Source organism: Lemur catta, chromosome 10 (assembly GCF_020740605.2).
Source record: "Lemur catta isolate mLemCat1 chromosome 10, mLemCat1.pri, whole genome shotgun sequence".
NCBI classification, from domain to species: domain Eukaryota; kingdom Metazoa; phylum Chordata; class Mammalia; order Primates; family Lemuridae; genus Lemur; species Lemur catta.
The window spans coordinates 7300428-7316680 of NC_059137.1; the positions used below are offsets into that span (position 1 = coordinate 7300428).

Sequence of the window (16253 nt, forward strand, 5' to 3'; positions counted from 1 at the left end):
CGCCTGATTTGTCATGCTACCCGCCGACCCATAGGCCGTTGGCCAGATTCCCAGCCTTGTGGAGCTCTTGGCATCTGAAACAAGGTTCCTTGATAACCAAACATGTTGGGCATCCACTGTTGCCACGTGTCCTTAAATAGATCTTTAATCCCTTAGTCCTGTTGAAATCTTTGAAAGGGGGGAGGGGCACTTTTCAGAGTCTATAGGGATTAAAGATGAAATTTTGTTCTGATCAGGATTTGGACCTAGTTCTTCTGGAGTATAGCGTGCATCCTTTCAGGGACTTGGGTAAACTCAACCACCTCTTCCAGGGGTATCATATTCAAGAGGCAGGGTATGCAGTGTTTATGGGCATGGACACTGGCATCCAACACACTTGGGTTGCTCTTCTCAGCTGAAAGTTCAAAGTCACATTTTTTTTCTCATATATTAAGATAAAAATGGGGACATATTTAAAGTGCTTTCCTTACAGGGTTGGTGTGGAGATTCATGGGGAGCGTTTGAAGTAGTGCTTAACATATTTATTATTGTGGTTTACAGGCTTATTGAGCACAAGCACATACAAGATTGGAATCTAGACACGAAGATTATCTCTGATTGTATCCACAGAGCTCAGCAAATGATGGAAGCTCAATAAATGTTTGTTGAATGAATGAAAGGGAAAGTGAATTGGAGGCATTGACCTGATCCCCACCAGGATCCATGAGTGTAAACATGAGTATTTCCACATCAACTACCTAAGTCAGTATGCACACTGGGCAGGTGAGAGTTTTGGGGAGGGTGCTGGTAACCAGCCATCTGCTCTTCTTCAGCCAGGCTTGTCACACTGGTGAAACCAAGGCAGTACCCCAGCAGATAATGCGCTGGGCCTAAGGGGGAGGAGCAAGGGGACACACAGAAAACAAGACAGTAGGCCTTCAAGTTGCTTACAGTCTGGCTGGACACACAAAGGGTGGGTGGAGGGGAGACTAGAATAGATTGTACCTCACCAAGTGCTCACAATACTTCTGCATAATACTCACCACACAGTACTGTGATTATTAAAGTGTCTTTGTGATACAGTCAAACAGCTGGGTGCACTCCCAGGCCCCGCTGTGAGACTTTAAGCCAATCATTGCTCCCCACAGAGCCTCAGTGTCCTCACCTGAATACAGGTGGGAATACAGTCATCATGGCCCCTGCCTTCTGGGGCTAGGTAGGGATTCAAGGAGGCCGGGGGCAGTGGCTCACGCCTATAATACTAGCATTCTGGGAGGCCAAGGCAGGAGGATTGCTTGAGCTCAGGAGTTCAAGACCAGCCTGAGGAAGAGCAAGACCCCCGTCTCTACCAAAAATAGAAAATTAGCAGGGTGTGGTGCACACCTGTAGTTCCAGCTACTTGGGAGGCTGAGGCAGGAGGATCACTTGAGCCCAGGAGTTTGAGGTTGCAGCGAGCTATAATGATGCCACTGCACTCTACCCAGGGTGACAGAGCTAGACTCTGTCTCAAAAAAAAAAAAAGGGATTCAAGCAGATGATAAATGTCAACCTCTTAGCTCAGGCCTGGCACATGGAAGGCCCTCAGCTGTCATAACTACTCAACTGCCCAGAGGGCAAGGATGGAGCTCTTAATCACTGCTGAACCCCCAGCATCTGCATTCAGCAAACACTCAGAAGATATCTGTCAAATGATCAAAGACTAGTGGGCTTGGACGTTACATTGGGAAGGGAGGGCCATATGGTGGGAAAAGTGATTGGAAAAGCTTTTGTGTGCCAGGCTGTGCTGTTTGTCCCAGGGGTAATGAAGAGCCATTGGGGGTTCTTATGAAGGTCAGGGACTGAGTCCTGTCATTCGTGGGACAGGCCAAGCTTAGGCTGACCTCAAGAGTGGCGCTCCTTTCCATTGTCATGACCTCTGTCCACACTGCATTAGGGAACTAACATCAATCCTGCGACCTCCAGACTCACTGGAAACGTGAAGGAGTTCAGGCTCTCCAGGGCACTGAATTGGTCTGGCCTCTGGCACACAGTAGGTGCTTACCCCTTCGATATTTAGTTCCATTTGGCATTAGGACCTTCTAAGCTATGGAAGTCCTCCCATTCTGGGTGTGTGCAAAATAAAATACCTCTGGCTTGACTTTGTTTTTTTTTTTTTTTTTTTGAGACAGGGTCTCGCTTTGTTGCCCAGGCTAGAGTGAGTGCCGTGGCATCAGCCTAGCTCACAGCAACCTCAAACTCCTGGGCTTAAGCAATCCTACTGCCTCAGCCTCCCGAGTAGCTGGGACTACAGGCATGAGCAACCATGCCCGGCTAATTTTTTCTATATATATATTTTTAGTTGGCCAGATAATTTCTATTTTTAGTAGAGACGGGGTCTCGCTCTTGCTCAGGCTGGTCTCAAACTCCTGAGCTCAAGCAATCCACCCGACTCAGCCTCCCAGAGTGCTAGGATTACAAGCGTGAGCCACCGCGCCCGGCCTGACTTTGTACATGGTGACTTCAGAGGCCTTGAAGGGCCTTCCTGGCAAATGACAGCTTCCATTTCCTAAGTGCTTACAATATGCTAATAAGTACTGACCATGCCTGACTTTACAGAGCCTCACAACGGTCCTGCTGGGGGTAGGTATACTTCTCTCCCCATTTTACAGCTGAGAAAACAGGCTCCAAGGGTGATGTGACTACTGCAAGGGTGCAGAGCTGGTCACTGGCAGGACCAGGTCTGTCTGCCTTTGGAGCCTCTGCCCCCAAACATTGTTCTGGAGTCAGCTACATACGGTTTTTATCAGGCAGACGGGAAAGGGGGCTTTCCCTTGGCTACTGGGAGAGAACTCAAGACCTGTGTGTCCCAGGACAGGCTCCACCATGGCCCAGCTGTGACCCAGGGTCTTCACTACCATCAGCCTTTACTCCATAGGGCTGTTATGGGGACCGAATGAGATTTTGCATGTAGGGTGCTCAGCACGGGGCTCGGCCTCCCCTACTGTGTGCCAAGCACTGTTCACAGCAGTAAAGAACAAGGTCCCTGCTCTTCCGGGGCAAACATGGAACTTGTAAATAAATGAACCAATAAGGTAATTTCAGAGTGGTAAGTGCTCTAAAGAAAATAAGGTGCTGGCATGGAAGGAGAAGGCGACTGCTTCAGTGGCATGGTCAGGGAAGGCGTCTCTGAAGTGCCATTTGAGCAGATGTGACAAGGAGCTGACCATGCAACAACCTGGGGACAGAGTGCTGTTCCCAAAGGTGGGAAGAAGCCTGATGTGTTCAAGAAGCTCGATGAAGGCACACATGATTTATTGAGATGGGAGAACAGACGTTCCTAGGCAGAAGTTGGCAAGGCCTCATGGGCTATTGTAAGAACTCAGTAAGTTGTAGCTATTGCCAGTACAATTTTTCTCCAATTATGAGCTGGTGACACAAATGCCACCCTATGCCTCCATTCCAGATCATCCTAATGCCGTATCCATCTCACAAGTGCTATAAAGGCCCAGGGTCGTCCAGGCCTGGCTAGAGCAAGTGAGTCACCTGGCTGGGCAGAGGCAACCATCTGAGAGTCTGCCCTCCTCCTGCCACCTTGGCACTGTTGACTTTAATGAGCTCTGGTGGGGGTGCCTGGGACCTTGGGAAGCTGTGCAAACAGCTAGCAGGAGGTCTGGAAAGGTGGACTATCCTGCAAAGATTGATGAGGTACAGGGAACTCTCCCCCAGCCCCTTTTTCCTACAGAAATTCCAGCTCAGAACCAGGCTTTCCTCTTGAAAGGGCTGTGGTTTGTTTTTTGTGGGGTTTTTTTTTTTTGGAGACAGAGTCTTCCTCTGTCACCCCATATAGGGTGCAGTGGCATCATCATAGCTCACTGTAACCTCAAACTCCTGGGCTCAAGCAATATTCCTGCCTCAGCCTCCCAAAGTGCTAGGATCACAGGTGTGAGCCACCATGCAGGGCCAAGTCTGTGGTTTTGAGGTAGACCTCCAGCCTTCCACATCCTCCCTCTGCCACTGGGAGCACTGAACTGGATGCGGTGGCCGCCAGGATGGTTGGGGCCCTGGTGTGGCCCTGCTGGGCAGATATTCAGACAACTCCAGCTCTGCTCCCATTGCCTCATTAGTAAGACACAAGTAATGGTACCACCTCCCTCCTCTAGTGGCAACCTTGAGATGTCAAGGTGATGATGCATCTTGAGTACTTAGCACTCACTGCTTGGCACATAGTACCGCTGTAAATAAGCTGCACCCATTGTTATAGATAAGGAAACTGAGGCATAGGTAAACCAACCAGGGGCCTTGTGACCTGTGTTCTAGGTATTCCAGGCAATTCTTTGCCTACCTCTAGGCCTTAGTTCACCTATCTACTGTGAACTAAAATAAAATTTTAAGGCTCACCTCCCCCCTCCAGGCTGACTGAATGGACCCCCTCGTAGCCAAAGGAATATCCTAAAACTAAATTGCCTGCCAGGAGGAAGGAGGTGAGACGTGCCTTATCATGCCCCCCTCCATTCTTGGGGACATCCTTTGTAATCCATTAACAGGCCTAAGGGTATGCAAGACAAACCTACAGGTCCTCAATTTACACAACAAATGTATGTCTGGTGGCTTATCTCTGATAAACAGCTCCTTATATTGAAACATTCCAAGCCTTTAGACAAAGATTCATATCTTCAACCAATTACAAGCCAAAGAATCTTCAAACCCACCTATAACCTGTAAGCCCCCTCCCCCTTCGAGATGGCCCACCTTTCGAGCCAAACCAATGTATGCCTCCCACATGTTGATTTATGACTTTCCCTATAACTCCTGTCTCCCTGAAATGTATAAAACCAAACTATAACCCAGCCACACCGAGTCCACTTGCTCAAGGCTTCATGGGCGTGGCTCTGGGTCATGGTCCTCAAATTTGGCTCAGAATAAATCTCTTTAAAATTATTTTAGAGTTTAGCTTTTCTTCCATTGACATTACACAATGAAGAGTTGGCCCCAAACAACTCTAAAGGCTCTGCCATCTTAGAAGTTTTTCTGGTTCTAAATCTCAAGACAGGGACACCCACTCTTCCAATGATACTTGTCATCCTGCCTGTCCTCACTCCTTGGCTCTGACACAAGGAAAATTTGTTTGCCACTACAAAATGAACTGCAGCCTCACACTTTCCCTTTGTGCCTGTGACCACAGTGAAAATAAAATAGCTCCTACTCTCTGGGCCCTTTCTCAGAGGCTCTTTTTCTGAATGTCACCTCAGGAAACCCCCCAAGTAACCCTAGGAGGTGAGTCCTGTTTGCATTCCCGTTTTACTGAGGATGAAACTGGGGGTCAGAAAGGGGAAGGGAGGCCGGGCGTGGTGGCTCATGCCTGTAATCTCAGCACTTTGGGAGGCTGAGGCAGGAGGATCACTTGAGGCCAGGAGTTCAAGACCAGCCTTGGCCACACAGTTGAGACCCCATCTCTATAGAGGACAGTGGACAAACAGCTAAAGCTCAGGCTGGGAGGGGAATTTCTGTCCTCAGTGCTAGGAAGACCCAAGGCTGCCAAAATCTTGGGCATCACTGGGCCAAGGGAAGACAAGCAGACACTTGACCTGATAGAGCCTTTATTCAGATAGCAGACTTGCCTCTTCCTCTCTCTCTTCTCAGGCCTTTGGAATTGGGTGTAGCCCTTACCCTTGCAAGGACACTCAGCCTGCCCCCAGAAAACCCTGGCTAGAGGAGGGCAGTCCAGAACAGGAGTTATAGACATTCTAGCACAAGCCCAGAGAGCTGATAGGTGTTCAACGTGGTTCTCTTTGGACAGATCTTGGCTCCTCTGGGAGCCCCACTGTACTGCCTGCTCCCTTCAGGGTTGGTCCTCAAGGTCACACAGCAGCGGTTTATGACAAATTAAGATAAATGATATTCAAGGGTCAGTGTTCAAAGAAAAAGAACAAAGGTAGTGGCAAGAGAGCCCTTTGTCCCCAAGGGAAGCAGGGGATGGGGAAGGCAGGCCAGGCCCACCTGGCTCAGCAGCTCAGGGCCTAGGCCATGCCCTGGATGTGCATGGGTGGAGCTGTGATGCCCAGTTCCTCCCGCAGAGCCCCCAGGGGCTGATCCCAGCGCCGCTCGTAGTACACGTTGAGGACACTTGGTGCTCTTCGCCCATTCTGAACTGCCCAGGGGATCAGCTCTGAGACCAGCACTTGCAGGGTTCTGTGGGGCAGCAGATGAAAAAGAAAACAGAAGGTCCCGGAGGGCCAGGCACTCTATGTGCTCAGTACATGTTGTGCATTTTCTCAGTTAATTCTCACGCAGATCTAAGGAGGAAGTTATTATCCCTGCTTCTCAGATGAGGCAACAGAAGCTTGGTGAGGTAAAATCTCATGCCCAAAGCCACGTATCTTGAACACACCAAAGCTCAGGTTTAAATCAAGGACTACCTAACTCCACAATTTCATACCAACTTGCTTTCCCACTGACTCCCATCATTCTGAACTGGCACTGAGGCCTGGCTCAAAAGACCCTGGGGTCCTAGGAAATGTCCAGGCTGTATTTGTGCCCTGAAGACACCAGCCTGGGCCAGTTTCCCTTCTCTGCTCCATTTTTCTTACCCTTGTTTCATGGACTATCATGAGGGCTGCTCAGGGGCCTGTGTGCTCCTCCCATTTCTGGGAGCCCTGGCCCCACTGAGTTCTTCCTCCATCCTCCACCACTTGAAAACTTACCGAGCACTGAGTCGGATGGGTCCAAAGAGTGCACCGAGGATGCACATGGGCAGGCCAGTCTGGACAGCCTCAAACCATTTCACCACGATCTCCCCTGGGAGTGAGGGATGGAGTGGGAGGTCAACAGGTGCCTAAAGGAGAGGCCGGTGGTGCCCATAGTAGGGCACAGAGAGGCATCTGTTCCCCTGTAATCTCTACCAGGAATCGGCTGTACCCAGTCCTGGCCTGTGTTGGGCCCTGAGCACTCTCCTTGGGGTGGAGGAGAAGGTCCGAAAGCCAGCAGAAAGAAATAAAGGCTGGAAAGGAAGCTTGGGGTCAGAATGCAGAGGACCCCAAAAGCCAGGCTGAGGAGCCCAGGATGGTGCCCACTGGCCTCAGGGAATTGCTGAGGTTTCAGAGCAGGGAGGCAGCTAAAGACCAAAATGAGGCCGGGAGCCCTGGTGTTTAGACGCTGCAACATCAGTGTAGGAGCCATTAAGGGGCAGTGGCAAGATGCTATCAAGATGTTTGGCTACAGCAGACAAAGAGGCACCAAGCCAGCTGATGGGGGAGGGTAGCTGAGATAGGTGAGTCCTGCCCTGGTCCTGAAGCCACCCCGGGGAGACAGGCTGGCTGGACTTCCCTGCCCATACACTGTTCTCAAGGCTGCTGGGTTGGGGGCACTCACCCAGGATGTTGGTGGGCATTCCGAGCAGCGTGTGGAGCATGTCGTGCACCTCCCGGTATCGCTGAATCACGTAGGCAAGCTCCTCATCGTCCACAAAGCGGGTGGGTGCTCGGGTGTCTGGAGAGACCCTCTGACAACCATGAACCTCCCTTAGACACCTCTCCAACCAGTCCCAGGGCCCAATTAGCAGCCTCTCTTGGACTCTGTCACCACACCCACCAAGCTCATACACCATGAGAAGACCCTGGGACTTGGTTTCTGTCCACACCTGCCTGCTGGGGAGGCCTCGGGCAGGCAATATGGTGGGACTGGCACCCCCCCCCCCCCAGCTTATCCCAACTCAAACGTGTGTGGCCTGTTGGAATGGCAAAGAAGCCCCTAGTAGGGAGGGAAGGAAAGAGGAATTATTTAATGGGTATAGAGTTTCAAGTTTTGCAAGATGAAAAGATCTGCACAACAATGTGAATATACCTAATACTAATGAACTGTGTATTTAAAACAATTAATATGGCAAATCTTATATTATGTATTTTATTTACCACAATTAAAAATTTAAAAAGGAGCCCCAAGGCCCCTGATCCTAGCCTAGGGTACCCTCTCCCACCACCCCCATCTTCATCCTAATAATTCCTAATTATCTTTCATAACCTGGTTTAAGTGTCCCCTGCCCCACAGGAAGGGGACTTCGCACCTGTTGACCGAATGGGTCCATGTTACAGTCTGTTGCAGCATCGTGTGGCACTAAAAAGACTATACCTTCATGCTAACTGCATGTGGTTGTTACTGTCGCCCAGACCTGTGCTGTCCTTTAGAGCAGCCACTTGCCACATGTGGCCATTGAGCCTTGAAAGGTAACAAGTTCCGACTGAGATGTATTGTATGTGTAATACATACACCAGATTTCAAAGATTTACGTGAAAAAAAGAATGTGAAAACCCAATTTTAAAATATTGATTACTTGTTGTGATGATAATATTTTAGATATACTGGACTAAACACAATGTATTACTAAAATTAATTCCACCTGTTTCCTTTTGCTTTTATTAAAGTAGTTAGTAGAAAATTTTAAATTACTTATGTGACTCACATTCTATTTCTATGGACAGCGTTACAACAGCCTGTCAGCTGTAGGAGGGCAGGGCTGGCTCTGCTTTGCTCACTGTTCTCCAGGCATTGCAAATGTCTGGGTGGCACTTGGGACTGGTCACCCAGGTGAGTTTCCCACTGATGAAATAACTTGCATCCTAGTGAAATCTGAGGGAGATAATGTAAAATAGGGCAGGTGGTTGCCCTGCCAAGGCAACGATGCAGGAGAGTGTGAGGAAAAGATTATTGTCCCAGGGACAATAACCTTCTAAAGCAGTGATTCTCAACATGCTCACCAAGAGACATGTGAATGCCAAAGAGTGCCTGGATGAATAAACCTTTCCTGCATGCACAAGTAAAAGGCCAGCCCTGGGCACTTTTATGATTCCAGGTAGGGACATCAACTATCCTCCTCTTACCCCGCTACTGTCTCTCTGGGTCTTCAGCAGCACCCACACAGGCAGGGACAGCCTGGTCTTTCTGTTCCCAAACCATGGCCTCAGCCTGTCCAAAAGCTGAGACACCTGATGTCCTCATTGCTTTAGGGCTGCCTGCTCAGTCTGTGTCCACATGTGACCTCGATGGGTCCCAGGACCTAATTTCCTCTGCAGTTTTACTTGCTGTGTGAAGCTGAAGGTGATCACAGAGTATTGACTATGTGCCTGAACAGCAATATTTCCTTTACAGATATTATATTCCATCCTCACAACAATCTGGGAGGTAAATACTGTTATTAGGCTCAGACATACGTAAGAAAAACAAGGCTCAGAGAGGTAAAGTAATTTTTCCAAGACTGCATAGCTAATAAAGTGGCTGAGTCAGGATTTGAAACAAAGTCTGCTGGATTGCAGAGCCAGTAGCCTTAACATTCATTATCAAGAGCCCTGGAAGATAAAGATTAGGTCCTTTTACTTCAGATAAGGAATCCAAGGCTCAAAGAGGTAGAAGGACTTGTCTAGTAGGGTCCTAAACCTGGGAAGAGGCAGGATATTTTTTCCTTTTTTTTTTAGAGACAGGGTCTCACTCTGCTGCCCACCCCCCGCCCCCCGGGCTGGAGTACAGTGGTGTGGTTACAGCCCCTGAGGAGTAGCTGGGTTGACAGGCACATGCCCACATCCAGCTAAAAGAGGCAAAGATTCTAACTCAGGCTCCTCCTATCTCCAGAGGCCATGACTATAACCCCGATGCTACACCATGACCACACCCCTTACCAATCTCAACCTAAGGGAGGGTGGCCTCACCTGGAACCTTTATCTAAATTTCTATTGGGACAAAGGTGCTCCTTTACCATCTGTGGGCTGCTGTTTTCTCTGCTCTAGAAGTGTCACAATCTCCAGGCCTGTCACACAAGTAGGGCTGTGGCTTGGCAAGATGCCCAGGATGGTCCGTTCCATCCCTGCTACCTCTTCCCCTCCACAACAGGAATAAAGGTTCTGGGGACTTCAGAAGGCTGTGCCTCCCTGGGTGGCACCTGGGACAGGTCAACCTGGTGAGTTTCCCATTGATGAAATAACTTGCATCCTGCTGAAATCTGAGGGAGATAATGTAAAACAGGGCAAGTGGTTGCCCTGCCAAGGCAACAGTGCAGGACAGTGTGAAGAACAGATTATTGTCTCAGGGACAATAACCTTCTAAAGCAGTGATTCTCAACTGTTCACCAAGGGACATCTGCAATGCCTGGAAACATTTGCAGTTGTCACAACTTGGAGGAATGCTACTCGCATCTAGTGAGTAGAAGCCAGAGATGCTGCTAAACATCCTACTATGCACAGGACAGCCCCAACGACAGAGTGATCCAGCCCTAACATCAATACTGCCAAGGCTGAGAAACTGTTCTAAAGCAAGCTTTTGTGACTCCTTCACCTCCTCCAGCCTGGGAGCTCTGGCAGCTGGACGGGAGAGCCACTTGGCAGAAATGCTTTGATAGAATGTTTCTGTGTTAGGGACGAGAATGGGGTAGAGACAGGGAAGGTGAGCCAACTGTACTCTAAGGTCCTTTATAAATCAAGTCATATTCCTATCCTGCTCAAAACTTTCCAGTGGTTTCCTGTTGCACCTACTACAAAATACAAAGTCCTGGCCGGGTGCGGTGGCTCATGCCTGTAATCCTAGCACTCTAGGAGGCCGAGGCGGGTGGATCGCTCGAGGTCAGGAGTTCGAGACCAGCCTGAGCAAGAGCGAGAGCCCGTCTCTACTAAAAATAGAAAGAAATTATCTGGCCAACTAAAAATATATATATAGAAAAAATTAGCCGGGCATGGTGGCGCATGTCTGTAGCCCCAGCTACTCGGGAGGCTGAGGCAGTAGGATCACTTGAGCCCAGGAGTTTGAGGTTGCTATGAGCTGGGCTGACGCCACGGTACTCACTCTAGCCCGGGCAACAGAGCAAGACTCTGTCTCAAAAAAAAAAAAAAAAGAATACAAAGTCCTTTTCTAGTGGCGTGCAGGCCCAACCCCAGCTGACCTCCCACCCCACTTGTTCCTCTACAGCCACACTGGTCAACTTTCCTGTTCTTAAACACAGAGAGCCTTTGCACTTGTTGTTCCCTGTCCTCAGAATGCTCTTCTCCAGCTCTCAAAAGGGCAGGCTCCTCTTCATCTTCCAAGTCTCCTCAAGGGATCTCCTCTTACACCCTGTCACAGGTGGCTGCACCTTCCCCCACATTAAAGGTGTCCTCTTTTACACTAACTTTTCTTCACAGCAGCCAGCTGCTAGGATATAAGCTCCACAAAGGCAGGCTTTTTGCTGGTTTTGTCCACTGTAACCTAGATTGTTGAGAACAGTGCTGGGTACATTCTAAGTACTCAATAAATATTTTACCTAAATTTTTATATGAAAAATTTTTTTACTACTTTATTGTCTGTCTTTCCAACAAGAATATAAGCCCCAGGAGGGCAACCACCTTAGCTGTCTAGTTCACCATTATATACCCGGCACACACAACAGGGGATGGCATGTGGCAGAGGCTGAATAAATGAATGAGTTCTTTAGTAGCTAGGAACACCTTCCCCCTCCCCCAGCCACCACCACCCCTGTCCTCCCTGCCTGGGGCTAGAGCATGCAATTATTTGTCATACCCTAGGGAAAACAATGTACCTAGAACAAGAGAATATAGTACACCAATTAAGAGCAAGATCTAAAGTTGAATACTGTCTCCATTAATACTGGCTTAGTGAAATTAGCAAATTGCTTAACGGCTCTGACCCTCTGTTTCCTCATCTATTAAAAGAGGATAATAGGCTGAGCTCAGTGGCTCACACCTATAATCCTAGCATTCTAGTAGGCTCAGACGGGAAGATTGCTTGAGGCCAGGAGTTTGAGACCAGCCTGAACAAGAGCAAGACCCTGTCTCTACAAAAAATAGAAAAAATTGGCCCAGCTGAGGCAGAAGAATCACTTGAGCCCAGCAGTTTGAGGTTGCAGTGAGCTACAATGATGGTACTACACTCTACCCCAGGCAATAGAGTGAGACTCCGTCTCAAAAAAAAAAAAAAAAGGATAATAGTAGAACTTATTTGGCAGGGTTGTTGGGAGGATTCAGCGAGATCACGAATGAGCCTGGCATCTGGCATGCAGAGAGAGGTGAATAAACACTGGCCAGTATTATCATTTGGAGTGATGTTCCCAGCCCATTTGCCTGTCCCATAGAAAATGACAAAGCCTTGGCACAAGACTGAAAAGCAGTCTTGCCCATGGTGGCAGCTCAGGACACGTCCTTACTCAGGATGTCACTCCTGTGCCATTCTTTTGCTCTTTCTGGTAACTGCCAGATGCACAGAAGCTGGAAACTCACATTCTCATCAAGGAAACGAAGATATTCACGGCCCAGAGAGCCTTCAGGCAGGCTCTGGAGCTTGCCCAGGTCGAGGGTGGACAGTGAGATCCGAGGACGCTCCCTGAAAGACAGGATTTGGGTATTGGGAGGGTGTTGGCAAAGGCAAGTGAAAGGTTCAACTAAAACAAGCTGGGGCAGGGGGTACAACAGAACAGCCGTGTGGCCATAGCCCTAATGGAACATCTACAACTGGCTAAGCCAGTGTCAAGGAGAGAGGAGACTATGACAAATCAAGACATAGTTCCTGCTTGCAGGAGTACAATCTAGGCACGAAGGCAGGCCTCAGATGTGATCAGGGTACTTACAAAATGTAATGTCGGGGCAGGGGTGGGGTACAGCTAGTACATGTTATAGGACCTTAATGAAGGCATAGAGCTCTGTAGTGGAAACTAGGCTGAGGCCACCACACCGCATAACCCAGAGGTCATCATAGTGTATAGACATATATATAAATGGCATCCCTACAGTTGAGCAGTGTCCTGCCCTTGCTACCATCCATGGCCAGGGTATCAAGAAGAGCTCCACAGAGGAACAGAACTGACACAATGTGATTCTAGAGAGGTCAGAATCCCTAGAGAATGCTCCCAATCCCCCATGCAGAGCTGGGACCTACTGTAGGATCCGGGCACCCTCTGGATCCTTCCTCATCTGGTCCCTGAGGACCTTCAGGGTACGGTGTCCTGTGGTCTCCCCTAGAACTGCAACCATGTCTGAAAGGACAGAAATGGGCACAAATGGGGGATATGATCTTAGGTAAATTACCTTACCTGGTCTGAGCCTACATGGTAAAATGAGGATAATATCTACTGCTTACTTATAAGGACTTATGCTAAGCACTTAGCAAGTCACCCAGCACATAGCAAGGGCTCAATGTACATATCTATAGTTGTTACTAGTGTTATTAATCTACTGGAGTGGGATAGCACAGTACTCTGAAGAGTTTACAAATCACTTTCACATCCATTAGCACAACAGAGTGTCATGTCTCCATTGATTGGTACAGGCTTTGGCTTCAGAGAGTACTGGGTTTGAGCCCAGGCACATTCACTATCTAGGTGACCTTGTGCAAACTGCTTCGTATTTCTAAGCCTCAGTGTCCTAATTGGTGAGGTGCAGATAACCCTTTCCTATACGGTTAATATGAAAAATCAAAAATATCATGGATATCAAACACTTAGCACAGTGAACAGCCAAAATAAGCGCCAAATGAGCAGTTAGCATTATTGTTTTTATTAGTAGGAGCAGTAGTACTTCCAACAACTTAAAAATTCTGGGAAGCAAGTGCCCATCAATACATGAGTGGAGGGCTGGGCGCGGTGGCTCACGCCTGTAATCCTAGCACTCTGGGAGGCCGAGGCAGGAGCATCGCTGAAGGTCAGGAGTTTAAGACCAGCCTAAGCAAGAGTGAGACCCCATTTCTACTAAAACTAGAAAGAAATTATTTGGACAGCTAAAAATATACATAGAAAAAATTAGCCAGGCATGGTGGCGCATGCCTGTAGTCCCAGCTACTCGGGAGGCTGAGGCAGGAGGATGGCTTGAGCCTAGGAGTTTGAGGTTGCTGTGAGCTAGGCTGATGCCACAGCATTCTAGCCCAGGCAACAGAGTCAGACTCTGTCTCAAAAAAAAAAAAAAAAAAAATGAGTAGATTAATAAAATGTGGTATATGTATACCATGGAGTACTACTCAGCTGTAAGAAACAATGGTGATATAGCACCAGCACCTCTTGTATTTTCCTGGATAGAGCTAGAACCAATTCTACTAAGTGAAGTATCCCAAGAATGGAAAAATAAGCACCACATGTACTCAACATCAAATTGGTTTCACTGATCATCACCTAAGAGCACATTTAGGAATAACATTAATCAGGTGTCAGGCAGATGTTGGGGGGGCAAGGGATGGGTGTAGACATACATAATGAGTGCAATGCTCAACGTCTAGGGGATGGACACGCTTGAAGCTCTGATTAGGGGGGGCAAAGGCAATATACATAACCTAAACTTTTGTACCCCCATAATATGCTGAAAAAAAAAAATTCTGGGAAGGATAGTAAAAGCACTGTAGAATCCTAAGATGTTATAGTCATACATTCTGCAAATATTTATTGAACATTTACTACGTGCCAGGCACTATCTAATAAGCTGCACATACAGTGGAACAAGGCAGTTATGGTGCTTGAAAGTTTACTTTCTAGTGGGATGTTATAATTTGATGGATGTTTATAATTCATCTATTTATTAGTTCAGACATCTCAATATGGCTGGATGAGAAAATGTTCCGGGAAGTAGTTTAAAAAGGCAGACGTTCAGATTCCATGCACCTTTCCCCCCTCCCCCCTTCCTTCATCCTGCAGATTCCGATTTAGTGAGTTTAGGTGGGACCCAGACATCTGCGTTTTTATAAACGTTCTGGGGATTACCAGGTGCAGCCAGGTTTGTGTACTGCGAACTAAAATAAAATTTCAAGGCTCACCCCCTCCCCCCCCCCCCCCCCCGCCCGACTAAATGGACCAAATGGACCCCCTCGTGGCCAAAGGAATATCCTAAAACTAAATGCCTGCCAGGAGGAAGAAGGTCAGACAGGCCTTATCATGTCCCCCTCCCTTCTTGGGGACATCCTTTGTAACCCATTAACAGGCCTAAGGGTATGCAAGACAAACCTACAGGTCCTCAATTTACATAACAGATATGTCCTGTGGCTTATCTCTGATAAACAGCAACTATGTTAAAACATTCCAAGCCTTTAGACAAAACTTCATGTCTTTAACCCCCACCTTTTCGGGCCAAACCAATGTATGCCTCCCACGTATTGATTTATGATTTTACCTGTACACCCTGTCTCCCTGAAATGTACAAAACCAAACTGTAAGCCAGCCACAGCGAGTCCACTTGCTCAAGGCCTCTTGGGCATGGCTCTGGGTCATGGTCCTCAAATATGGCTCAGAATAAATCTCGTTAAAATTATTTTGCAGGCCTGGCTCAGTAGCTTATACCTGTAATCCTAGCACTCTGGGAGGCCGAGGCGGGAGGATCACTCAAGGTCAGGAGTTTGAGGTTGCTGTGATCTAGGCTGATGCCATGGCACTCTAGCCAGGGCAAAAGAGCGAGGAGACTCTGTCTCCAAAACAAACAAACCAAAAAATATATATATATATAATTATTTTACAGAGTCTGGATTTTTTTCCGTTGACAGTACCTATTCTCCGGTTACTCATAGGAAAACAGAGGCTTTGGAGATCGTGACCTGCCCAGCCTTCTAAGACAAGGACGCGCCGCGACTCCTAGCAACCCCACCGGAGTGCCGAGCGCTAGAGGCCTTACCATGGCGATAGGGGTCGTAGAGCGCCATTCCAGCAGAGCCGGCGGCCAGCAGCGCCTTCTGCAGCGGGGAGGTGGGGATGTGGTCCGGGTACAACAGGCCAGCGCCATGGCTCCCGGCCCGGAGAGGCACATCTGCGGGGCAAGAAAAAGGCCCAAATCAGAAGAGCTGGGTGCCCTCAGGCTCCTCCCCGCCTACGCCTGGGACCCGGCGCCACTTGCCTGCCGCAGGCCAGGGACCGCCGGGGAGCCGGCCTAGTGGACGCAGGGCTCGGCGCAGTAGGGTCGCCATGGCAGCGGACGTCCGCCGGAGGACGGGCGGGGTAAGTCCGACGCCCTAAGTTTCTCTGGCGACGGAGCACCAGAGAAGAAAAAAAAAACTCGATTCTGATGCGTTATGGCCTTTCGACGAGAAGCACCGTAGCACCGGCACTAACGGGTCCTACTGCTAAGTATGTGAAGGAAACCCACGCGACCTGTAGACCACCTGCCTCCACCGATGCAAGACTCTCCCCATTTCACCTCACCCCCAAAAAGAGTCCCCCACAGGAGAGGCAACCCCACCAGCTTTGCGGTTCACCGCCTGCCCCTAGTTCCTTCCCCCATCACGTTTTCCCCGAGGACAGTAAGAAATGAACCACTTCCGGCTGTGGAACATGGTGGCGCCCATTTAGGGGCGGGGCCGTA

The 16253-nt window shown here is 48.8% G+C and overlaps 1 protein-coding gene across 1 annotated transcript; it reads right to left on the reverse strand.

Annotated features, from left to right (window-relative positions):
* Positions 1 to 5538: 5538 nt before the first annotated feature.
* COQ4 (coenzyme Q4) lies at positions 5539 to 16211 on the reverse strand. The gene is made up of 7 exons (XM_045563303.1): positions 15789 to 16211; positions 15570 to 15701; positions 12862 to 12958; positions 12207 to 12309; positions 7327 to 7456; positions 6660 to 6753; positions 5539 to 6147 (listed from the first exon to the last, which is right to left on the reverse strand). Exons 1-7 carry the CDS (start codon positions 15856 to 15858, stop codon positions 5976 to 5978), a joined length of 798 nt encoding a protein of 265 aa, XP_045419259.1. The 5' UTR covers positions 15859 to 16211; the 3' UTR covers positions 5539 to 5975.
* Positions 16212 to 16253: the final 42 nt, after the last annotated feature.